The sequence below is a fragment of the Hyperolius riggenbachi genome, chromosome 6, assembly GCF_040937935.1.
Source record: "Hyperolius riggenbachi isolate aHypRig1 chromosome 6, aHypRig1.pri, whole genome shotgun sequence".
NCBI lineage: Eukaryota > Metazoa > Chordata > Amphibia > Anura > Hyperoliidae > Hyperolius > Hyperolius riggenbachi.
Window position 1 is genome coordinate 221,531,289 of NC_090651.1, and position 19,187 is coordinate 221,550,475.

At 45.1% G+C, this 19,187-nt stretch overlaps 1 protein-coding gene across 1 annotated transcript in view; it reads right to left on the reverse strand.

The window, feature by feature from the left end:
• Positions 1-1,837: 1,837 nt before the first annotated feature.
• The window catches only part of LOC137522655 (membrane-spanning 4-domains subfamily A member 4A-like), a 117,508-nt gene continuing 100,158 nt past the window's right edge, over positions 1,838-19,187 (reverse strand). The window contains exon 7 of the mRNA XM_068242727.1: positions 1,838-3,766. Coding sequence (XP_068098828.1) covers positions 3,638-3,766 — 129 coding nt within the window. The 3' untranslated portion in view covers positions 1,838-3,637. The remainder of the gene's footprint in view (positions 3,767-19,187) is intronic.

Genomic DNA, 19,187 nt, shown 5'->3' on the forward strand with positions numbered 1-19,187 from the left:
TGGTAGCTTGCCAAGTGTGGTCTAAGCAATATATTTCAAATCAAATCTGTAGTAATACCAAAAAGGGCACATAATAACCTTTGGAGACGGAAGGCTCTGAATCCTATAAAGCCTTCCTGTCTCACGTGTCCTGGTTCCAGCGCTGTCCCCATTCAAATCTGCCTCCTCCGAGAGCCCTTAGAAGCATTTGCATCCCCAAAGCGCTTCCGAAGATAGACAGCTCCATACTGTTTATTCCCAAATCGCCAGTCTCTGGGAAGCACCCAGGGGAGTGCTTCCGTGCATTACTGAAGGCTTATTCAACCAGTTGATCAAATAAGAAGGGGACCAAGCAAGGACAGGAAGGCTTGCAGTGTTCCCCAACCCTGTCCTCAAGGCCCACCACCAGTGCATGTTTTGTGGAAATCCACAGAGGTAGTTAATCAGCTTTGCTGAGACACTAATTACCTCACCTGTGCAGGTCTGTGGGTTTCTGCAAAACATGAACTGTTGGTGGGCCTTGAGGACAGGGTTGGGGAACTCTGCTCTATAGGATCCAGAGCCTTCCCTCTCCATAGGTGAGTATGTGACTTTTTTTCTTGGCTTTAGTATCACTTTATATCCTATAGGAAGAATGTTCTTTAAGAAATGATGGAGCTTTCATTCAATTCATTGGCTGTAAAGACCTCAGTTCTGGACCCAGAAATATTCTTGAGCACATGGATGGTTACAACTTTGTGATGAGATCTCCATCATGAAAGATAGCAAATGAGACTAGAGACACTATGTAGAGTATATAAAATTTTAATATTAAATCTGTTTGTTAATTTCCTTTTTTTGATGGGTTGAATGGTCCTGCCAATACACTGGAATTTGCATAGATAGATATATGGCAGGACTGTAACTTTAGTCTAAAGGTGGCCATACACTCATCGATTTTCTTATATGATTCCTTTTCAGATTTGATTTATCTATTGGGAATCAATTCCTCAAAATATAGAACGATTTTTGATACATTTTAATCAAAAATCAATTGAAAGAATCGGCCAGGATGGAAAATGTAAATCAACCGGCGTCAGGGCAAGAACTTTGGCAGATTGATGGCCTATAGCTTTTCTCTGCATCAAAAAGTGCAACTCTGTAGTCCAATTGATTTACAATAGATTCCCTGCTGGAAACTATTGGAAATTGATGTGCAGTGTATGGTAGGAATCGATTCCTTTAGAATTGATTATTTTCAGAAAGGAATCGATCATTTTGGATCATTGGGTTACAGGAAGGAATCGATCATTTTGGAACATTGGGTGGAAATCTACAAGTGTATGGCCAGCTTTTCTGAGATTTTCTATTCCATGTTTTATTAAATATCTTACATTTAAAGAGAGTCTGATGCCAATAAAAATAACTCTTTTTACTGTCCGTTTACCTTCAGCGATAAGATCCTAGCTGAAATGCCACATTCCCGCTGCAGAACAATGTCTTTAAACCTCTCAAATCCCGGGGCAAAATTCAACGACATTCCAGGTCATGGATTTTGCTGCCCGGGGGAGGCAGAGCTTTGCGCTGTAGCTCTGCCTCTGCTCGCGTCAATATCTGCCAATAGCCGCCTCTCCCCGCCCCTCTTAGTGAAAGAAGACTGAGAGGGGCAGAGATAGGCAGAGATCAGCGGGGATTGATGCGAGCAAAGGCAGAGCTACTGTGCAAAGCTCTGCCTCTACCAGGAAGGAGCCCCTGAATTTTGCCCCGGGGATTTGGGGGGGGGGGGGTTTAAAGACATCATTCTGCCGCGGGAATGCAGCGTTTCAGCTAGGATCTTACTGCTGAAGGTAAAAGGACAGTAAAAAGAGTTATTGTTATTGGCTTCAGACTCTCTTTAAACTGTTTCCTGAGCAATGCTGACATCTAATGGTAGAAAAATGCGGTACACCAATTCTCTACCTAGGAAATCATTATTGATTTAAAACACATCAACATATTTGGTGGTGCTGTACAGAGTAGGAAAAAAGCATGGGGTACATAATAATAAAAGCAATGGTACATACAGAAACAGACATTGGTACATAATACAGAATTGGAAGGAATAGTTTTAACAGTGACAAATGTAACATTATGAAAAAATGTATAGCAAATACCAGGACACAAAAAGTGAGAGCCCTGCCCTTCCAAGCCTATTATCTAAAGGAATAGCAAGGACATTATTATACATTTTTATTTTTTAAAGCACTGACATATTACACAGCTCTATAGAATAAATAAAAAGAGCAGAAAACAGAAAAAAAAATACCAACTATGGCATTGGAGGAGAGGACCTTTCCTAATTGGGCTTTCTGTGTATGAGGAAGGGGGGGATCTATCTAGGATTTGTAAAATTCTGCTAGGGACACCAATACATCTCAAAGTTTTGTTCACCACAAAGTGAATATCAGCCTAGGTCAGGGGCAAGCAAACATGTTGACTTGTGGGCCACCACTACTACCCGAATAAAATGCAAACACTCATAAAAAGGCAATGCTTACTCACCAAGCAGCGCTTGCTATTTATCTGAATTGCCTGTACTGCTCATGCTACCACATTACTAGGTGAAACTGAAGGTTTCCTTGTAGTATAGGGGAGATTGTGTAATTCAGTTTAGCCTGTGCTCTAGTTGAGACACAGCGAGTGTGACAGAGAGGCAAGAGGGATCCCTGAAGATTGCACCAGCGCTGACACGTGGAACAGCTCCTCCACTCCACAAGCAAGGGGAGGGGCACAGATCAGTCCTCTAGCACATCTGGCTATGGGGAGTGGGGCTGCCTAACACCTTGGGGCACATCTGGCTATGGAGAGGAGATCTACTTAACATCTTGGGGCACATCTGTTTATGGGCATGGGGCTGCCTAACACATTGGGGCACATCTGGATATGGAGCGGTGGTGCCCTTATATTGGGGGCACATCTGGCTAAAAGAAGGGGGTGCCTCATATTATGGCACATCTGGCTGTGGGGTGGGGGGCTGCTTTATACTGGGGGTAGATCTGGCTATTTATACTGTGGAGAGGGCTATGCTGGGGAGGGGGCTCATACACAAGTGAATCACTTTTTGATGGTTTCTGCAGGAAAAGAGGATACCTCGGCTTATATGCAGGTCAGCTTATACACGAGTATATACAGTACTGTTATTCAAATGGGATTGTCTTCTAAGACATGTAGATGATGGTCTGCAAAGGGTAACCCCCAACAACAGATTTATCATAGGATAAATCTGAAAAACTTGCTTGAGAAAGGCCAGAAGTTAAGAAAACATGCAGATTTATGATATTCAATAAAATAAGAGATTTCTTGTCACAGCAATACCAAGGGAATAGCCAGGCCTTTTTGTTAGAATTGGATATTTACTCATAGTGGAGCTGGGTGTTTCTGGTGATGACTCCCTGGTGAGAATTAATTAATTAAGGTTGAAGCTGCTTTTTGTTCACCTTACTGTAAAGGGTGTTCCTTTTCTACTTTATAGTATTAAATGGCTATACACCCTTGCACTCTTTTTCCTCTATCAGCTTCCATCCATGACAGATTGCCATCTTTAAGCAGTAAAAGGTGAAGTATCTCTCTTTACCTTAAACATATTTGCAACAATATAAAATGTTTACATTTAAAAAAATAATAATTTCATCGCAAGATGCTATTGCTCTGCATTCCATCCTTGGGTGATGACGTGATCACTAGAAGATAATGGATCTGTGGACATGGATGCTGCCTCATGTGGTGCACCAGGAGCATTCAGTGATTTGGACTGATACAGGACAATGTTCTGAAATGACACACACAAAGCCAAGCTTTATTGGAGGTCTGTTAAGGTATAGATGTGAACAACACAAAATATCAACAGGATCTATTATTACAGATATTGCATGCACTGTCACAGTGTGTGTTTTGATTGTGTGTGTATAGGGGAGAGTTTGTGTGAGAGATAGGTTAGCTCACGCAATAGTATATAGTAGAATATCGGTAACATTACCAACATTCTACGATCAGAATTATCCAGCGCTCAAGTTGTGGCCACCTTTTTTAGATGTACGCCCTATGAAAGCTGGTGTTTTCTTGCAAAATTCTTGGACTTATGGATATTAAATTTCAACTTAACAAAACAGAGGAATTCAAGTAATATAATCAAACAACAAAAACTGAAGAAAAACTTCTCAAAATCTTTTGTAAAATGTAATTTTCACATTTATTAACACTAGGGATGGGACGAATCCACAATTTCTTCGAATCCGAATCCGGATCCGAATCTATAAAGGTTCTCGAATATCTCGAACCTTTCGAATCCCGAATCTAACGAATCCTGCACATAAGAATTGTGCGATCCATGGTATAGTTGCCCGCAGTATAGGTACCCAGGCATAGGTAGTGAGGTAAAGGTGCCTTCAGTATAGCTAGCTAGGTATGGGTGCCTTCAATATGGGTAGCTTTCAGTACAGGTAGCAAGGTATAGGGGCCTTCAGTATAGGTAGCAAGGTATAGGGGCCCTAAGTATAGGTAGCAGGATATATGGGCCTTCAGTATAGGTAGCAGGGTATATGGGCCTTCAGTATAGGTAGCAGGGTATATGGGCCTTCAGTATAGGTAGCAGGGTATATGGGCCTTTAGTATAGGTAGCAGGGTATATGGGCCTTCAGTATAGGTAGCAGGGTATATGGGCCTTCAGTATAGGTAGCAGGGTATATGGGCCTTCAGTATAGGTAGCAGGGTATATGGGCCTTCAGTATAGGTAGCAGGGTATATGTGCCTTCAGTAAAGGTAGCAGGGTATATGGGCCTTCAGTATAGGTAGCAGGGTATATGGGCCTTCAGTATTGGTAGTTAACTAGGTATAGGGGCCTTCAGTATAGGTAGGTAGGTAAAGGGACCTTCAGTATAGGTATATAGGGTATAGGGCCTTAAGTATAGGTAGGTATGTAGGTAGGTATAGGGGCCTTTAGGTAGGTAGGTATAGGGGCCTTTAGGTAGGTAGGTATAGGGGCCTTTAGGTAGGTAGGTAAAGGGGCCTTCAGTATAGGTAGCAGGGTATAGGGCCTTAAGTATAGGTAGGTATGTAGGTAGGTATAGGGGCCTTTAGGTAGGTAGGTATAGGGGCCTTTAGGTAGGTAGGTGTAGGGGCCTTTAGGTAGGTAGGTAAAGGGACCTTCAGTATAGGTAGGTATGTAGGTAGGTAGGTATAGGGGCCTTTAGGTAGGTGGGTAGGTAGGTGTAGGGGCCTGTAGGTAGGTAGGTAGGTATAGGGGCCTTTAGGTAGGTAGGTGTAGGGGCCTTTTGGTAGGTAGGTGTAGGGGCCTTTTGGTAGGTGTAGGGGCCTGTAGGTAGGTAGGTGTAGGGGCCTTTAGGTAGGTAGGTAGGTAGGTATAGGGGCCTTTAGGTAGGTAGGTGTAGGGGCCTTTAGGTAGGTAGGTAAAGGGACCTTAAGTATAGGTAGGTATGTAGGTAGGTAGGTATAGGGGCCTTTAGGTAGGTGGGTAGGTAGGTGTAGGGGCCTGTAGGTAGGTAGGTATAGGGGCCTGTAGGTAGGTAGGTGTAGGGGCCTTTAGGTAGGTGTAGGGGCCTGTAGGTAGGTAGGTGTAGGGGCCTTTAGGTAGGTAGGTAGGTAGGTATAGGGGCCTTTACGTAGGTAGGTAGGTAGGGGGGCCTGTAGGTAGGTAGATGGGTGGGTAGGTATAGGGGCCTTTAGGTAGGTAGGTGTAGGGGCCTTTAGGTAGGTAGGTAAAGGGACCTTCAGTATAGGTAGGTATGTAGGTAGGTAGGTATAGGGGCCTTTAGGTAGGTGGGTAGGTAGGTGTAGGGGCCTTTAGGTAGGTAGGTAGGTATAGGGGCCTTTAGGTAGGTAGGTGTATGGGGCCTTTAGGTAGGTGTAGGGGCCTGTAGGTAGGTAGGGGTAGGGGCCTTTAGGTAGGTAGGTAGGTAGGTAGGTATAGGGGCCTTTACGTAGGTAGGTAGGGGGGCCTGTAGGTAGGTAGATGGGTGGGTAGGTATAGGGGCCTTTAGGTAGGTAGGTAGGTGGGTAGGTAGGTATAGGGGCCTGTAGGTGGGTAGGTAGGTATAGGGGCCTGTAGGTAGGTATACGGGCCTTTAGGTAGGTAGGTATAGGGGCCTTTAGGTAGGTAGGTATAGGGGCCTGTAGGTGGGTAGGTATAGGGGCCTGTAGGTGGGTAGGTAGGTATAGGGGCCTGTAGGTAGGTAGATGGGTAGGTAGGTATACGGGACTTTAGGTAGGTAGGTATAGGGGCCTTTAGGTAGGTAGGTAGGTAGGTATAGGGGCCTGTAGGTGGGTAGGTAGGTAGGTAGGTAGGTATAGGGGCCTGTAGGTGGGTAGGTAGGTATAGGGGCCTGTAGGTATGTATAGGGGCCTGTAGGTAGGTATAGGGGCCTCCCATGCCTCCTCTGCTCACCGCCAACCCCCCTCCCCGGCCTCCTCCGCCCCCCACCGTGCCTCCTCCGCTCCCCCCGTGCCTCCTCCGCTCCCCCCCCCCCGTGCCTCCTCCGCTCCCCCCCCCCCCCCGTGCCTCCTCCGCTCACCCCTGCATGAATATCTACTCACCTGTCCGTGGAGCGCAGAGCAGCAGACCTCTTCGATACTTCCCTGTTCCCTCTAGTGGCCGGACCGGCTCTTACTGATGACATCATTGTAAGAGCCGGTCACTAGGGGGAACCAGGAAGTCGGCGAGAGGTCTGCCGCTCTGTGCGCTCCGCTCAGGTGAGTTGATGCTGGCGAACGGAGGAGGCGCGGGGGGGTCGGAGAAGGTCGGGGGAGGACGAGCGCGGGCGGGTGGAGCGGCGTATGCGGCGATGCAGCGTCGGGATTCGGCAGATTCGGAAAGTGAAAAATGGCGTCGGGATTCGAATCCACGAATCTCGAATATTTCCCAATATTCGAGGGATTTGTGGATTCGCCGGATTCGTCGTCCCACCCCTAATTAACACTTAAAATGGCTCAAATTGAGAGCTTATGTTTAGAACGCGGTTATGCAGCATTTTGTAGGAGGTGTGCCCTATTTAAACTAGGGATGCTCAGATACCCCTTTTTAAAATCTGAATTGATTCAGATCCGGATAGCTAGAGATCCGGATCTGAATCGGATATCCCAATCCGAACGTTCAGGTATCCGAATAGAATTAGATATCCGAACCCAATATTCGGGTAAATCCAAATTAATTCGGATATCCAGATAGAAAACCGGAAGTGGCCTTTAAATTGCTTCCAAAACGTTTTTTAGAGTAAATGATGCATGTAGCATCATGTTTTTTTTTTAAAGAGAAACACTAATTGATTATGTGGGGAGTTAAAATGCAAAAAAAGGGCTGTAAATTAACATCAGGACTAGGTTCCAGACAGCGGTCGTGCAGCCCACATTGTGTCCAAAGTCCAACCGCACAACTGGGACATCACAGTTTTCAGCCCAGACACCTCAAAAAAATTACACAGCAATTGTGTCTTGGGTTAAATATAGGTGGTATCAGCACAGCAGCAGTGGCCTGTGTCACCCTGGCGGTGGGAGCAGCACAGCAGCAGGAGCAGGGCAATGCAGCAGCAGCAGGTGTAATGTGTGCCAGGAGCATGTCGGAGATTGTACCATGGCATGTAGCGTTGGTACCACGGCTGTAAAAAAAATGTGAACCAGGCAGCTTGGTAATAGTTAACAATCAGGAGGAGCCAGGAGGTTGTGGTGGTGGTAAAGGGTGGTAAGACAGGCATAGTGTTTCCCAGCCACTTCATGTCCCCCTCTTGCCAACAACAGGGAAAGACTTGCCCAACAGGGTCTGGCAGCGTTTTTTTCCTTGCACGGTGGAGGGAGCAGAGGAGGCCACTGAGGACTGGCTGCCTGAACAGGCCTCAGTGTCAGCAGGAGTGGCAGAGGGGGTTCTGGTGCTCTGAGTCTGACCACTGCCAGCGCCAGCTTGCTGTGAACGGGAGTGCTGGTGGGGGTGGAGGTCTCAGTTGTAGAGCTGGTGGTGGCCTGCTCATCCACTGTCAGCTGGAAAATGGCCGCTACACGCTGCTGCGCCTCTGCAGCGTGACTACCTCTAACAGCTGGATGGCCAGTGGCTAGCGGCGGAATGGACACTGACGCGACTGAACTGCTAACGGTGGCGCAATGTTGCTCCCTCTCCTCTTGGCCTTGCTGCCCCTCCCCCGGCTGCCAGTGCCAGCAGACATAGTACAACTTATATGTGATGATGTCACCAGATGATGTGGGGTACTTGTACTTTAATAAAATCAGGGTTGGACTTCAGCATGGAGTGACAGACAGCATAGTAGAAGACAGCGCACACTAACTGTCTAACTGCCACACTGACACTGCTCACCACAGCAGCACTGCAGTAATCTGTAGTAAGCTAAAACAGTACTACTCTAACAACTAACTAGCACTGCAGTACTACAAACTACACAATAACACAGTAATCCTATTCCTTAACCTATACTGTAGCTAAGGCTAATAGCAGGCCAGCAGCAGCCCTGGCCTGTGCACAGCACACACAGACGCAGGACCTAACTAGCAGCTGCTGCAGCACACAGAGTCTGACTGTCACTGAATGAAATCAAACAATTACACAAGCTAGCTAAGTAAGAAACATAGGGCCTGATTCACAAAGCTGTGCAAAGTGTTTGCACGCCAGTGAAAAGCCCTTTATCACGCCTAAACTCAGTTTAGGCATGATAGGAAGAAACTCGCGCAAATTTTCCGTGCGCAAGGTCTTGCGCGCGCAATCGCGCGGCGCACGGTGCAGCGTGCGCGATGCGCCCATTAAACCCTATGGGCGCTGCGCGCGGAGTTGCACGATTTGCGGGCGATAAAGAGCACAAATCGGTGCTAACTCAGCGGTGCAAAGCTTATCATGCCTAAAGTCTTTTAGGCGTGATAACTGAGTTATCACCGCTTTGTGAATCAGGCCCATAGTGTAGTGAAGGTGTTTAGCAATCCAAAGATTTAGGTTTATCACTGTATACGGCACTTGCTAGGCCAGCAGCACTGGAGCATGTCTCTCAGTGAGCAGTCACACAAGCAAAGATGAGATTTCTCATCATGGCACCCCTCCTTATATACAGGAGGGGCTGGCCAGGGTTCCCTTATGTGATTGGTTGCTAGGGCTTAGGCTGGGAGCCCTCAGATTGGCTCAATGAGGTCAGGGGATGCTGGCCAGGGTTTCCTTCTGTGATTGGTTGCTAGGGCTTAGGCTGGGGGCCCTCTAATTGGCTCAATGACGTCATGGACGTCATCTCCATAGTTACAGTATCCGGATTCAGATATCCGACCTAAGTATCCGAACGGATTCCGGATTACAGATAGATATCTGAAATCCGGATACTGCTATTCAGATTTACACAGATATCCAGAATCCGAATCCGAGGTCGGATAGCGGAAAAAGTTCGCATTATCTGGGTAGTTCGGATACCCGAAATCCGGATGAGCATCCCTGATTTAAACCTCAGACATTTAGTCTTGTGTGCTCCTGACTGTTGAGGTGAGAATGAACACCATGGTGAGATCAGAAGATGTGTCTGAGGACTTCAGAAAAAAGATCCTAGCAGCTTATAAGTATGGTAAGGGATCTAAAAAAAAATCTAAAAATAATTTGAAATTGACCATTTCACTGTCTGTAAAATAATATACAAGAGAAGGACTTTCAAAACAACTGCCAACATACCCAGGGCTAAACGTCCAAGCAAGTTCAGCTCGAGAGAAGATCGCAAGATACTAAAAAAAGTATCCAAGTACCCACAGCAGGCCTTTGCTACTGTTGATGCGAAAGCACATTCATCTACAATCAGAAAGAGACTGCACAACTTTTACTTGCATGGAAGGTGTGCAATGAGACACATCAAGACCAGATTGGAGTTTGCCAGGGAGGGCATACACAAATACCAGGATTCCTAGAATAATGATCTTTGGACAGATAAATCTAAAAATTAAATTATTTGGACACCAGAACAGAGGACATGTTTGGCATAAACCAAATAGGGCATTCAATGAAAAGAAACCTATACCAACTGTGAGAAATGGAGAGTCCTGAGTGGTGACTTGAAATGGTAGGGTGACTTGAAATGGACTGTACATGTCAGAAATGTACTGTACATGTCAGAACCCCCTCAAACATCTTACAGATAAAAGAATTCTGCAATGAGGACTGGGGCAAACTTTCCTGAGACCAATGTCAGACTGGTAGTGGTAGTAGATGGATACAACAAGCATCTCACTGCAGTAATTTTAGCCAAAGAGGGTATAACTAGATATTAAGGAATAGGGTCCTAACTTATTCCTCCATTAGAATACACCTTTTTGTGAATATCTTTTGTTTACTGAGCAAATCAAGGTTAATTTTTGTTGTTTACATGCAATTAAATCACTCTTTTTCCAAAAATAAATAAAAACAAGATTAGAAATTGATATTTTCACATTTCTTTATAAAGAACTGAATATTTAATGTGTTACCATAATTCCTATTTTTTTTATTAACCTTCCTGGCGGTAAGCCCGAGCTGAGCTCGGGCTATGCCGCGCAGGAAGATATCTCAGCCCCTGGTGGAGCGATTTGCTCCATTTAAAATGCTGTACGCGCAGCTAGCACTTTGCTAGCCGCGCGTACAGCTTGATCGCCGCCGCTCTGCGGCGATCGCCCGTACGCAGCGGCGCAAGAGGGCCCCCCCCCCGCCAGAGCCCTGCGCTGCCCGGACCAATGAGTTCCGGGCAGCGCTATGGGCTGGATCGGAGGTGTCTGACGTCAGGACGTCGACTGACGTCCATGACGTCATTCCGATCGTCGCCATGGCGACAGGAGAAGCCAAACAGGGGAGCGCGTTATATACGCGTTCCCCTGTTTGCTATTGATGCCGGCGACGATCGCACTAGAGGGACACATGCGCCCTCTAGTGGTGTTTCATGTAGCTACCACTCTGGTAGCTTTACATGAAACACAAAAAAAAAATTTTAAAAAAAAGGATTTTTGCCATTTTGGCAAAAAAAATTAACCGCCAGGAGGGTTAATGTATATTGTAACATACTGGGCATGATGAAATTCTCAGACTTGCCAGTGTTAAACGCTGGTGAGTCCGATAATCAGGCGACAATAAAGTCGCCTGATCCAACTACATTTAGCCCTATGCAGGGTGTTAAAAAAAACTTGCTTGGCCGATATTATTGCCCGGCAAGTTCCTTACATCCTATCCTGTTACACTTTGCATGCCTCCGGGAAGCGATGCTTCCGGGCAGACATGAGCTGTAGCTTAGATCTGCAAAAAACAGGTCTAAACATGCTAGCGCATGTCATCGCCACCGCATCTGGGGGTCTCCATTAATAAGGAGACCCCCAGAGTTCCCCGCCGGCCGCCGCTTGTCTCTGCAACCCTCCACGTAGCTGCACAGATACTGTGAAGCTATTTCCCTCCTGCCGCTGAACACACCGCCTGCAAGTCCCGTCCTGCAAATACAGTGTGTGAGTCACTGTAATTACTCTATCTATAGCAGAGCCCCTGCAAAGCATCTTTGAATCAGCCGCTGGGGCTCCCCATTGGTTCACAGTCTGGACCAATGAAAATGGCTCAGATTGTGAACCAATGGGGAGCCCCGGCGGCTGATACAAAGATGCTTTGATGGGACACTACTATAGTCAGAGTAATTACAGTGACTCATACACGGACTTACGGTGGGTGTTCAACGGCGGGAGGGAAATTGCTTTCAAGTATGTAACAAACACGGAAGAGACAGCTGCAGTGAACAGCGATACCACCGCAGCCATCTCCATTTCTCTGCCTAGCGAGCTATCCGCTCCTCGGGCGTCTAGCATGCCGAGGACGGGTTTTTCAGCAGCACATAGGGATGCAATGTCGCGTGCGCGCACGCATAGACGAGATCTTTATGCGGGGAGGAGGCGCGCCAGCTGACCGGCTGGTCGGCTGACGTCAGAGGAGACGCTCACCGCTCCTCATTGGTTGATGAGAGGGGGCGTGCCGGAGGGGTCTCCTCTGCTTCTTAAGCTTCCCTGAATCACTCGCAACTTGTCTGTTGTTGCGAATACTTCGTGTTAGCGCTCAGACCTTAGTTAGATCCGGTGTGCTTTGATCCGGGAGAAAACCGGGGATTTCACACAGTGATAGGATTGTTTGATAGCCATAATTATAACTGAATATTGTATTATCTGTGTATGACTCTTGCTAGCTCTGACTATTCTTACTCTCAGTGATTCTGCACTTCTGCCAATCTGATCTTGTTGCCGACTCTGCCTGTTATAACCTTCCTGCCTTTGCCTTCTGACTTTGTACCGTATCTGCCAGCCTGTTGCCAACACGTTTAGTCTGACCACTCTACTTTCACCAGAGGGCCCAAGTCTCTGGTGAGGGGTTTTGTACTGTTAGTGCCCATCAGCTCCTCTGGTGTGGCATAGCTAAACCTGTCAGTACTACTGTTGCACCAAAGCACTATACTTTGCTATCGCATTAGCTGTTGGTATACCTGTATTATTGGTGATTCTGCAGATCATCATATAAACAGGTATATATCTGCATTATAGGTGATACTGCAGATCACCTAATAATCAGAATCCAGCTCTTGCTGACACCAATCGTTACAAAGTATCTGTGCAGCTACGTGGGGGGTTGCAGAGACGAGCGGCGTCCAGCGGGGAGCTCTGGGGTTCTCCTTATTTAAGGAGACCCCCAGATGCAAAGGCAGAAGATAGCGGGGAAGTTCGTCGGGTGTGCACATGTGTGGGGAGTGAGGCCGTGGTGCTGATGGACAGCACCGCAGGGTAAAACCTCGTTCCTCATCGCCGGTAACATGGGAGCATCGCTCAGGCTTTCGCCTGAGTAATGCTGAAACTGGCAATAGGATTTGCCGGTAATCCTCGTGCGATGGCAAGGTGATAAGTAGCTCGCATCTGCAAGCTACTTATCACCTTGAATAGCATCAGGCCCATTGTAGTAAACAGCCAACATATTGTAGTAAACAGCCAAATCAAACCTTACTGTTTAGTCAACATGCCAACAAAGTTAATTATTTTGGTCCTACCACTAATCTTGTTCAAATGACATCTTAATCAAGAGTATTTTCTAATGACAAGTTAATAAAGGGGCAAAGAAGCAAGGGATAGGGGTGTGTAGTTTGCCTGGAAGATTCTTTAGAAAGGTGGACATTAATGATAATATTTTTTGGACGATCGATCAGAAACGATCATTCAGGCCCACTAATGGAAGGATAGCTGCTATCCAACTTGATCAGATTAATGGAATTGATCTGAAAAACTGATCGATTCAATCAATATTACAATCACATCAGAGAATCGATTGTAAAAAGAATTGTATCGTTAATGACGCCTTTAGGAAGATGGCTCTTGCTTTAAGCAATCTACCATCAGCAGGGAATTTAGTATGGAGGGTGACTTAACTCTACATAGCAATGCCTTAGAAGCGCTGATCATTGGTACTTCTTCAGCATGCCACTCCCAGTCACCATACCTGGCCAAGAACTACTTTATGTGACAGTACTAAAAACAAATAGATTTTATTTGATGTATTATGTTTAGCTATATTTTTATACTTCTTGGTTATCTTTTCTAAAGTAATTTATGTTTTCCTTATTATTTAAGCTTTTAGTGATGCAGGCTATCCATTTTATCCCTGTAAACTGCAGCTGAATCTTTTACACAATGTAACCAACATTATATTTCAATTTCTCCTCCAAGAGCCTGTAGCACATTAGTACTGTTAATTCTGGAATTGTACCCATAGCATTACAGTAAATAATGTTAGTATTGAGGGGTAGGAAGAACAAGACAAGTTAGCCAAGCCCTCTTATGATGCAATCTTGATTGTACAATCTTACCACTTATAACTAATATGGGGGACTACATAAAGTACCTATTCAAGGTACAGTGGGATGCAAAAGGTTGGGCAACCTTGTTAATCGTCATGATTTTCCTGTATAAATCGTTGGTTGTTATGATAAAAAATGTCAGTTAAATATATCATTTAGGAGACACACGCACTGATATTTGAGAAGTGAAATTAAGTTTATTGGATTCACAGAAGGTGTGCAATAATTGTTTAAATAAAATGAGACAGGTGCATAAATTTGGGCACTGTTGTCATTTTATTGATTCCAAAACCTTTAGAACTAATTACTGGAACTCAAATTGGCTTGGTAAGCTCAGTGACCCCTAACCTACATATACAAGTGAATCCAATTATGAGAGAAAGTATTTAATGGGGTCAATTGTAAGTTTCCCTCCTCTTTTAATTTTCTCTGAAGAGTAGCAACATGCGGGTCTCAAAACAACTCTCAAATGACCTGAAGACAAAGATTGTTCACCATTGTGGTTTAGGGGAAGGATACAGAAAGCTGCAGAGATTTCACCTATCTGTTTCCACAGTTAGAAACATATTGAGGAAATGGCTTGAGGAAATGGCTCAAGTTAAGGCTTGAAGTGGCAGAGCAAGAAAAATCTCAGATAAACAGAAGCAACGAATGGTGAGAACAGCCAGAGTCAGCCCACAGACCAGCACCAAAGACCTACTACATCATCTTGCTGTAGATGGAGTCACTGTGCATTGTTCAACCATTCAGCACACTTAACACAAGGAGATGCTGTCTGCCAGAGTGATGCAGAGGAGTGCCTTTTCTCCGCCCAGAGCACAAACAGAGCGGACTGAGGTATGCTAAAGCACATTTGGACAAGCCAGCTTCATTTTGGAATAAGGTGCTTTGGACTGATGAAACTAAAATTTTGTTATTTGGGCATAACAAGGGGCATTATGCATGGAGGAAAAATAACACAGCATTCCAAGACAAACACCTGCTACCTACAGTAAAATATGGTGGTGGTTCCATCATGCTGTGGGGCTGTGTGGCCAGTGCAGGGACTGGGAATCTTGTCAAAGTTGAGGCATGTATGGATTCCACTCAGAATCAGAAGATTCTGGAGACCAATGTCCAGGAATCAGTGACAAAGCTGAAGCTGCGCCAGGGCTGGATCTTTCAACAAGACAATGACCCTAAACACTGCTCAAAATCCACTGAGGCATTCATGCAGAGGAAGAAGTACAACATTCTGGAATGGCCATCTCAGTCCCCAGACGTGAATACAATTGAAAGTCTGTAGTGTGAGTTAAAGAGAGCTGTCCATTCTCGGAAGCCTCAAACCTGAATGAACTAGAGATGTTTTGTAAAGAGGAATGGTCCAAAATACCTTCAACCAGAATCCCGACTCTCATTGGAACCTACAGGAAGAGTTTAGAGGCTGTAATTTCTGAAAAAGGAGGATCTACTAAATATTGATTTCATTTATTTTTTTGTGGTGCCCAAATTTATGCACCTGACTAATTTTGTTTAAACAATTGTTGCACGCTTTCTGTAAATCCAATAAACTTCATTTCACTTCTCAAATATCACTGTGTGTGTCTCCTATATGATATATTTAATTGACATTTTTTATCGTAACAACCAACGATTTATACAGGAAAATCATGATGATTACCAAAGTTGCCCAAACTTTCGCATCCCACTGTATATTACTCTTCTACTACATAGATTTGATAAGATTGTGTAACATTGTTACCTTCCAGCGGCAGGTCCCGCAGCGTCTCCGGCGTGGTCCGGGCGAGCGGCGGGACTTCGCAGCCAACCTCTGGCGGCATCCCCAGCGTCCCTCCGGCGGTGAGTTCCGGCGTGCGTGCGACCAAACGTGCGCGTGCGACTGCCGATAAGCCTTATAGGCTTAGGAGGAGGATCTAGCTGAGGTCAGCAGTGATGTCACTGAAGTGACATCACTATGGGAGTGGTTTCTGGGGAATTAAGATCTGTATATAAGGCCAGTGCTTGCCTTGATACTAATCAGTTTGCTGGTTTCAGGTGTAGCTAGAAAACCATTCTGAGATACATTGATATATTGTATAGATGCACAATATATATGTACTCTAGTCAGTCAGTATTGTTCTTGTAGTTATATTTTGTAATTATTTGTAATATTCCAGTAATATTATTGAAGTAACATCTATTGTATATTTATCTGTGTATTGACCTTTTGCCTGCCTCTTGACCTCGCTCTAGTCTGATCCTTCTGTACCACTATCATCTGATATTCGTTACCGACTCGGCCTGTCCCTGACTACGTTATTGCCTAATCCTTACAATACGACTTATATCTGACTTATGTATATGACTCTGCTCGATTATTGACTATGATTTAGCCTAATTACTCTGTACATCGATATCTCTGATTCTGTGTTGACCACGGACCGGTCCGGACCTTACTTACCTATTGTTTATATACAGTGGCTTGCAAAACTATTCGGCCCCCTTGAAGTTTTCCACATTTAGTCACATTACTGCCACAAACATGAATCAATTTTATTGGAATTCCACATGAAAGACCAATACAAAGTGGTGTACATGTGAGAAGTGGAACGAAAATCATACATAATTCCAAACATTTTTTTTACAAACAAATAACTTCAAAGTGGGGTGTGCGTAATTCTTCAGCCCCCTTTGGTCTGAGTGGAGTCAGTTGCCCATAGACATTGCCTGATGAGTGCTAATGACTAAATAGAGTGCATCTGTGTGTAATCTAATGTCAGTACAAATACAGCTGCTCTGTGACGGCCTCAGAGGTTGTCTAAGAGAATATTGGGAGCAATAACACCATGAAGTCCAAAGAACACACCAGACAGGTAATGGATAAAGTTATTAAGAAATTTAAAGCAGGCTTAGGCTACAAAAAGATTTCCAAAGCCTTGAACATCCTACGGAGCACTGTTAAAGCCATCATTCAGAAACGGACGGAGTATGGCACAACTGTAAACCTACCAAGACGAGCCGTCCATCTAAACTCACAGGCCAAACAAGGAGGGCGCTGATCAGAAATGCAGTCAAGAGGCCCATGGTGACTCTGGACGAGCTGCAGAGATCTACAGTTCAGGTGGGGAATCTGTCCATAGGACAACTATTAGTCGTGCACTGCACAAAGTTGGTCTTTATGGAAGAGTGGCAAGAAGAAAGCTATTGTTAAAAGAAAAGCGTAAGAAGTCCCATTTGCAGTTTGCCACAAGCCATGTGGGGGACACAGCAAACATGTGGAAGAAGGTGTTCTGGTCAGATGAGACCAAAATGGAACTTTTTGGCCAAAATGCAAAACGCTATGTGTGGCGGAAAACTAACACTGCACATCACTCTGAACACGCCATCCCCACTGTCAAATATGGTGGTCGCAGCATCATGCTTTGGGGGTGCTTCTCTTCAGCAGGGACAGGGAAGCTGGTCAGAGTTAATGGGAAGATGGATGGAGCCAAATACAGGGCAATCTTGGAAGAAAACCTCTTGGAGTTGGCAAAAGACTTGAGACAGGGGCAGAGGTTCACCTTCCAGCAGGACAACGACCCTAAACATAAAGCCAGGGCAACAATGGAATGGTTTAAAACAAAACATATCCGTGTGTAAGAATGGCCCAGTCAAAGACCAGATCGAAATCCAATCGAGAATCTGTGGCAAGATCTAAAAACTGATGTTCACAAACGCTGTCCATCTAATCTGACTGAGCTGGAGCTGTTTTGCAAACAAGAATGGGCAAGGATTTCAGTCTCTAGATGTGCAAAGCTGGTAGAGACATACCCTAAAAGACTGGCAGCTGTAATTGCAGCAAAAGGTGGTTCTACAAAGTATTGACTCACGGGGCTGAATAATTATGCACACCCCACTTTGCAGTTATTTCTTTTTTTTAAATGTTTGGAATCATGTATGATTTTGGTTCCACTTCTCACGTGTGCACCACTTTGTATTGGTCTTTCACGTGGTATTTCAATAAAATTGATTCATGTTTGTGGCAGTGATGTGTGAAAATGTGGAAAACTTCAAGGGGGCTGAATACTTTTGCAAGCCACTGTATATTTGTACATTACTCATCTGTGTGTCAGTTTCCTCACGTTACGCTATCTCATCACGCAACAGCGTGACAGATCGTATCATTAGTAGACACTGTTAGAGAAATAAGAGTTTGGCATTCACTTCGTGTTATGTCAGGTTTAGATTAGTGGATGTTAGATAATTTAGCATTGAAGATAGTTTGGATAATAATGTTTTAAAAATAATTTGAAGGGTGAAATTTAGGTTTAGACCAATCAAATTTTTTTTTTTTTTGCAAGATTTCTCCAGGAAAAGAGATGAGGTAAAATTAAAAGGTTATACGTATTGAAAGGGGAGGATGGCGAAGAGGGCGGTTTCAACTAGTAAGGGCGGGCAATTAGTGTTATGGCAAGGAGATGGTAGAATGTAAGTGTCACAGGAGCCCTAGTGGCTGACCGCACTTAGCCTTCTAAACGGTGCCAGCGCACAGATCGTGCGAACTCTGGTCGCAGTCAATGCGCAGGAACCGTTAAGAATTAGCCGCAGACAACTCAGAAGGGAGCCTGTGAGACACGGGTAATTACAACGTCACCTACTGGTTCAGAGTAAACTGCCACCACCGCGGTTACCATGGGACCGTGGAGCCCACTAACTGACTGACTAGTCCTGCGAATAAAACGGTTAAACACACGGTATTCTGTCTAGCCAACAACAAACAAACAGTAGCGTATCTTCAGAGACCCGGGATCAGTTCTGCGTGTGCTGATAAGCAGGGTAGCGGACAGTGAATGACTTGGAGAAAGTCGTTTATTCACGCAATATAAATAATTAATATATACAGACAATTATTAAAATCACAATTATTAAGACAGTAATAGCCAGTATAAAAAATAAAAGAAGGGAGAAAAATACTTAGTTCCTGGAAAGATGTCCTTTTTGTGGGAAAACAGAGTTCTGGGTTTCAATTTGAGTTCAGAGTTCAGACCAGGTGGATGCCAGCATATCCTCAAGCTGGCATCTGATGAGGTCAAGATGTTTCAGTGTGGAGGACCCTGAGTTTGGGTCCTCTGCCATTCCTATGCCCCTGCTTCAGTAGGAGGGAGTGAGGGCGGGGAGCCATACACCCCCTTAGAAGATGAGATGAGCCCTCCCCTTGTCCTGGGGGCTAGAAATCATATCTACCCATATATGAGCTCTATCTCACAGAACCGTACAGGTCAGGGCAGATTTATTAACATTTTCAGGTCTGTCTCGATTTACCCAGCGCCCTGATACCAGACATGAGGGGTGGGACCCCTGTGGTATCATCAGGGCATTTTCAAACTGCCTAACTGGCAGTCCTTACCTCAGAATGTT